General features: G+C 47.7%; 2 protein-coding genes across 2 annotated transcripts in view; one reads left to right on the top strand and one right to left on the bottom strand.

Moving 5' to 3' along the window:
• wdr17 (WD repeat domain 17) overlaps positions 1–1,523 on the top strand; it is a 28,614-nt gene extending 27,091 nt beyond the window's left edge. The window contains exons 27-29 of the mRNA XM_008300273.1: positions 782–849; positions 938–1,035; positions 1,117–1,523. Of these exons, the coding sequence (XP_008298495.1) occupies positions 782–849; positions 938–1,035; positions 1,117–1,236 (286 nt within the window). The 3' untranslated portion in view covers positions 1,237–1,523. The remainder of the gene's footprint in view (positions 1–781; positions 850–937; positions 1,036–1,116) is intronic.
• Positions 1,524–2,908: 1,385 nt separating this feature from the next.
• Positions 2,909–6,666, bottom strand: part of hpgd (15-hydroxyprostaglandin dehydrogenase) — a 12,280-nt gene continuing 8,522 nt past the window's right edge. The window contains exons 5-7 of the mRNA XM_008300269.1: positions 4,916–4,992; positions 3,739–3,902; positions 2,909–3,225 (exon numbers count right to left, since the gene is read on the bottom strand). Coding sequence (XP_008298491.1) covers positions 3,102–3,225; positions 3,739–3,902; positions 4,916–4,992 — 365 coding nt within the window. The 3' untranslated portion in view covers positions 2,909–3,101. The remainder of the gene's footprint in view (positions 3,226–3,738; positions 3,903–4,915; positions 4,993–6,666) is intronic.

Genomic DNA, 6,666 nt, shown 5'->3' with positions numbered 1-6,666 from the left:
CAGAACTCTGGTCCAAACAAAAGATTCCCAGAACAGACGACAGAGCTTCTCCTCTGCTTGCAGAGGACATTTTTAAAATTATTAATCCTTCAAAATGGGAAAAAAAAAAAAACATTTTCAAACAAGTGTGTTTTTTTTTTTCTGCTACGTTGACGGGCAAAATGCCAACATGAGTCCGACTGGGACGGTTTCTTAAAAACTCAGCTTCCTGAAGGGTCTCTGCTCTCCGGTTTTACTGCCTCCACCTGAATCAGAGTGTTTGGTACCAGCAGTGAAAACGACGGCAGGAACAAACTGAAGCTGAACATCTAGATGTCATGAACGTGTAGGAGGGAAAAAAAGGACTTTGGGGTATTTTTGCACTCAAACGTCTGCAGGTTTATTTTAAGGCACCGAGTCAACAGTTCAGTCTTAAAATGGGTCAGTCAGTAAAACAACACTTCACGGGCAGCCTCATAAACTGAGTGTTAAAGGTGAAGCAGCCCAAACCTGCATCGTCTGTAATGGCCAGCAGGGCGGCGACTCCTCTGCAGACGTCGTCCTGACGGGTTCATGGTCTCCACTTGAAGTGTTATTCTCTGAATGAAACCTGATGTTTAGTAAACGATGGATCCATTCAGAGGCAGACAGACGATGAAGCAGAGTGGGTTTGAGGGCGGGGATTCCTTCTGATTCGCCGAGATGTCGGTCCATTCAGAGCGTCCGTCTCAACCGTCTGAAGGAAACGTTGTGTGAATGTTTGCAGAGAAACGCTCACCGTCTCCCCGTGTGTCCTCCTCAGTCCTCCGTCAGAGAGCCAGAAGGACGAGTTCAGCCGCCTCCAGAGGAGAATCCAGCCGATGGACGCCGGTAAGCGTCACACTGAGCGGGCCGGACCTGTGTGCTGATTGGCTGCTGTGTGCTGTATGTTGTGTTTGACCAACGTTTCCTCTCTCAGCTGCTTTGGTTCTGTCCGGTGCCGACTATGTGACCGGGTCCAACCTGCCGAGCCACTCGGACTTGCAGCTGTCCTGCTTCACCGGACAGAGGATACAGGTGTGTGGTTCTGGGTGGTTGGTGCTGAGGCGTGGGAGCAGCCTTGGTCACGGTTCTGTCTCTGTGTTTCTGACCGTGTAGGGTCCAGTGTTCCTGCTGGAGGACAGCAAGTCGGCCATCTCCCTCAACGACGCTTTGATGTGGGCCAAAGTGAACCCGTTCTCTCCGCTGGGAACCGGACTTCGCATCAACCCGTTCTAACATGAAAACTGGGCTTGGGCTCCAGACCGAGTGGCCAACTGGGTTCTCAGACACGCTCGTAGGTTTTGTAGGTTTTGATATCGGTGACTGTAGCGATGAGAACGTAGCCGACACGTCGTCATGCTTCATCTGTGGACAGACTGGATCTTATCGGACCGGACCGTTGGTAAGAACTCCCTCTTATCTCCAGCCAACGGTTCCCCAAAGTATGAGCATGTATATACACAGGGTATAAATCTATCGCTGTAAAAACAGAACGCTGGAATAAAGCAAACGCTGGATATTTATGGGACTCGACCCGTTTCTTCATAACGACACAGTGTTGAACCAGGACCGGTTTAGTTTGGCTTTTAAGACAAGAACTTACCAAAAAACTAACTTTTATGTCAAAGCGAGACCAGGTTTCCACAAAGTAAGGCCTAAAATGTTAAATAAGTGACTGCATCAGAAGTCCCACAGTCAGTAAACGCATCATGTGAGGTCAGTGAATGTGTCTCAGTGGTTGTAGTTTAAAGACTGGTTTATGTGGGAGGTCCAGTCCCTGGTGGATCAGAACTCCTGGATGGAACTACACCATGAAGACTGAAGAACCCTCCAGGAACTCTGGGAGAAGGTTGTTGAGAAGCATCAGTCAGGAGATGATACCAGAACATCTCCAAGTTCCTGAACATCTCTGGAGTCCAGTTAGATCCATCCTTAAGACATGGAAGGAACATGGAGCATGAGTAGATCTGACTAGAGCAGGACGTCCTCAGAGACTGAGCAAGAAGGAGACTAGAGAAGGAGGCCACCAAGACTCCTATGACTCCTCTGAAGGAGGTACTAGAAGGAGACTAGTGAGGGATGCAGTCTGCAGGAGAACTGAGACCTGGAGAAGAGCCGAAGCAAACAACCAAAGCTCCACAGAGATGGTTTCACTACAGGCAGCTGATGACTTACTGACCTGGTGAACAGCATGCGGTTGGACTCCGGGTCCCAGACCAGCACTTACAAGGTTCTAAACCTGGAACACAAACAGAACAGAGACTAGTTTAGTTGAAGTGTTGTGTGGGATCCAAAGCCAAACATGTCGGCAGAACGTTGAGAGTTTCACGTGTTTTCAGAGCAGAACTTCTGCATTTTCCCTCTGAGAAGCTTCTCACCTGAGCAGAGTTCAGCGTCTCCAGGAACAGAACTCCTGCAGCCTCGACGGCGCCGATCATCGGCCTGCAGGGTCCGGCTACACTCAGCAGCCGCCATCCGTCTTTGTTTTCTGTTTCTGTTACATCAGCGGTGAGATATCTGAACGATCACTGACCAGCTCACATGAACTACGATGCAAAAGTTCTGAGCCCAGTTTCCATCTGACACCAGGACCAGCTTCTAGCCGCTTCACAGACAGCCATGGTGGAGAAACGTAAGATTTACTGAGTGGATTAAAACCCTGATGAGTCCGGCAGCGTTGAAACGTGTTGGCAGCAGAACAGAACCAACAGACAGAACCAGAACTGAACTCTGTCACAGCAGAATCTAAACGTTCATGTTTGTGCGTTTCAGCCACAACATGCATTCAGCAGAGTTACAACACGATCATATCAGAAACTAGAGGTGTGTGGGAACCAGTCGCCACCAGGAGTCAGACGGAGCCTCCTCGTGTGGCCCAGTCAGAACAGAACCATCCAGTGAATACGTCCCAGATCAAACAAACTCTCAGTATTTATTTAAATTTGTACACAAAGCACATAAATCAGCTGTAGAACAACATTTCAGACGTGTCACCGTGACGGCTCCGTCCACGGACCTGCCGAGCAGCAGTCGGACAGAATCATTAAATAGTGAATCAATGCAGTTCTGAGCGACCTCGTGGCGGCCCAGCAGAGTCCAGCTCAGGCCGACATGGGCTCGTAGGTGTGGAAGTGGATTCCTTTGGAGCAGGTGATCTTCATGACGGCTCCGTTCAGGCTGGAGTCTCCGATCAGCCTCATCATGCCCTCGGCGATCAGCGACGGCCTGCCGACACAACGCAGCGTTACTCCCCGTCCAGAACCGGTACCGTCAAACATACCGACGTTCTACCTGCAGCTCGTTTTCTCACAGTTTGTTAAATTAGAGATAAGATCTCATAAAATCACAGGAAAAGTTTCTACAGCTGAAGGAACAATGAAGAGACGTTCTCAAGGCAACATTCAGAACATCGTTGGAGAGATGTTAGCAAGGCGTCACATGACAGAACGTTCTTCATCAGACGTTCCTGTACCGTGATAAACTAACAGAGGTGGAACATTCTGCCTTTAGGGTTCTCAGGATGTTGTTGAGGGAACATACTGTAGAAACTGTAAACGTTCCCACAAAGTTCCCCAGTGGTACCAGACAGCAAAGGAGGAACGTTCTCAGTGTAACATTCAGTTTAGAACAAACTGTCCAGCTGTCGACTAAACCAAACCCTCAGAACCTCGTTTCAACCCGTTCATAAATCAACGTCACGTGGAACCGACAGAACCCGCCACACTTTTGCAGACTTACTGTAGAACCCCGAACTTGCTCATGCTGAGCTTGAAGTCGTCCTTGAACTTGACGAACTTGCCCATGTTGTCCTCGTGCTCCACCGAGCGCAGCAGCGGCGTGTCGACGAAGGCCGGGCACAGGACGTTGATCCGCACGCCGTAGTCGCCCTGAGACGAGGCGTCCTGAAACCAAAACAGAGCGTTTACGCAACGTTCTGCACAGTGTCAAGTCTGGAGCTCTGTAACATGTACGTAACGGAGCCCCCTGGTGGCGGACGCAGGAAATGTCGGCAGAAATCAGATTTTATGGAACGTGTTCCTGAAGAGTCGCTAAGACGGGATCGATAATCAATGAGACGAGGGAGGAGGAGCCAGTTGATGAAACGTTCTCTGGACGTTCCACAGCTAGCACCAGTTAAACCAGCCGACCCACGTGTTTGTTGTAGTTTCCTGTCTTTGTTTTGTCACTTCGTCTCCTTTGTGTCACTTCCTGTCGTGTTTATTCTCATTTTCTGTCTCTTTTCTTTGAGTTTCATCTCATTTGTTCGTTTTGTCCTTTTGTGTCGCAGTTTGTTTGATTGTTGTGTTTCTCATTTCATCTCATTTGTGTCGTTTCGACTCTTTTACAGTCATTTCGTGTCTTAGTTTCGGTGTTCTGGCTCATTTTGTGGTTCATTTTTTGTAGTTTTGTTTCGTTTTTCCTCATTTTATTCATTTTCTGTGTCTTTCTGACAGTTTTATCTCATTTGTTGTGTTCTGTGTCTCTTTGTGTCTCTTTGTTTCTTGTTTATTCTCATTTTCTGTCTATTTTCTGTATTTTAGTCTCTTTGCTTTATCTCATTTGTTCGTTTTGTCCTTCTGTGTCTCAGTTTTGTCTGTTTAACTCATTTGCGTCGTTTCGTCTCGTTTTGTGTCTCATATCTTTTGTGTATCTTGTTTTTGTCGTTTTGTTTTCTTTCTGACGGTTTTATTTCATTTGTTGACTTTTGTTTGTGTCATTTTCGTCTTTTTGTGTCTCATTTTGTCTCGTTTTCCATCTCCTGTGGTTCGGAGTCATTCTGTGTCTCAGCTTTGTCGCCGTTCTTTAACTTTATTTCCTGTCCGTTGCTGACGCCCTGGTCTCTGAGGCCATGGAGGACATTCTCTTCTATTCGATGTGCTGTCGCTGTGCGGGTTGTGCCTCTGCTGAATCTTACCGCCATGGCCCTGGTGAAGCCGATGACTCCGTGTTTGGTGGCGGTGTAGACCGGCTGGTGGGGGGAGTGCAGGAAGGCTGCAACACACAGCGACAGCGACTTAACAGAGAAACACTGTCAGGTTTAGTCCATCATACACAAACCACCAGAGGCTCCGACAGACTGTAGAACTTTTTAAGAGCGATTTGCACCTTTTAACTCTCCATCATGTCGTATCTGCACACATGAAAGGTGGATTTTCATCATCTTTATTTTTATCTGTGAGCTCTGAGGTGTGAATTTTCCTGGCGAGAATCAACAGAACAGACGTTTAGCTGAGAGCTTTCCTGACTTTACTTCTATAAATCTTCTCCACTTCCTGCCCTGTGCTGCTTTTAATTTGTCTTTTAAACTCTCTGAATGATGAGAACATCATGTTTTCTACCAACAAAAGGCCAACGTGACTCCATTTATCAGCCAGAACGAGTAACAACAACAGAAAAAGAGTCGTTCTACTTTGAGTCCTTGAATCAATCAAATGTGCTGCAAAAACATCTAATCCTGATGTTTCCTCAAAATCACTTTATTCTACAGAACTCGTCCAAAAAGTTCACCAACGGCATCAACCAGGTTCTAGACAAGGACAAAACAATAAAAAATAAAATCTAAAACGGACTCAGCTGTGACCAAAACAGAAAAACTCTGAGACTTCAGGTTGAACTGCAGCCAGAGTTTCCTCTGAGAGACGGAGAAGAACATCCAACCTCCTGGATCAATGAATACATGCAGCATGGATCAGAACCAGAGACCAGAGGAGCCAGACGGTGGAGATACATTCATCTGGTGGTGGAACATCTTTCTACATCTGATGGTGGAACATCTTTCTACATCTGCGTGGAAAACCAAGAGTTCATAGAGGCTGGAACACTGCAGCACAGAGAGTCTTTTATATTTTGTGGTGTTTATAACATTAGTTGAATCCACTTGGTCCTCACCGCTACGTTGGCTGACGTCCGTACGTGGAGCTGTGTGCTGCTGGATGTTCTGGTGGACCAGCTGAGCCTCCACTGAGCTCACACGTGGGAACCAGGCGAGCTCGCTACGATAACATTAGCATTGTTGTCATTCCTGTAACAAACGGCGACGTGTCCAAACATGGACAAGAAAACTCTGCGTGTTTTTGTTTTCGGAGGGAAGAATGTGTGTTTCCTGTTATCTCCTTGGACGCCGTCTGCAGCTCGCGTCTTTAAACTCGCTGAGGAACGCTGCCTTCAGGCGTTTTCACGAGGAGTTCAGTAAAATCCTGAAAACTCACATCAGAGGCCAACTCTGTCATGTGCCCGTCGATTATCAGCTCGATCTTCAGAAGCAGCTTCTGGAGCGAGCGGAGGATCCGGCGCCGCGGGGCCGAAGCGATCCGAGTGCGATTCGAGGTCAAGAAAACACTGCAGCAGAGTTCCGTGTTCGCTTCACGGAGGGAGGGCAGCAAAATGTTAGCAGTGACATCATCAGGTTTAAACCTCTGGACCCCGAGCAGATCCTGGATCATGTTTCTCTGCTACATAAAGCGAGCTCGACTGGTTCCCACGTGTGAGCTCAGTGGAGGCTCAGCTGGTCCACCAGAACATCCAGCAGCACACAGCTCCACGTACGGACATCAGCCAACGTAGCGGTGAGGACCAAGTGGATTCAACTAATGTTATAAACACCACAAAATATAAAAGACTCTCTGTGCTGCAGTGTTCCAGCCTCTATGAACTCTTGGTTTTCCA

This window comes from Stegastes partitus, unplaced genomic scaffold, assembly GCF_000690725.1.
Source record: "Stegastes partitus isolate 25-593 unplaced genomic scaffold, Stegastes_partitus-1.0.2 Scaffold1519, whole genome shotgun sequence".
Classification (NCBI taxonomy): Eukaryota; Metazoa; Chordata; class Actinopteri; family Pomacentridae; genus Stegastes; species Stegastes partitus.
This window is presented reverse-complemented; position numbering and strand designations above follow the sequence as displayed.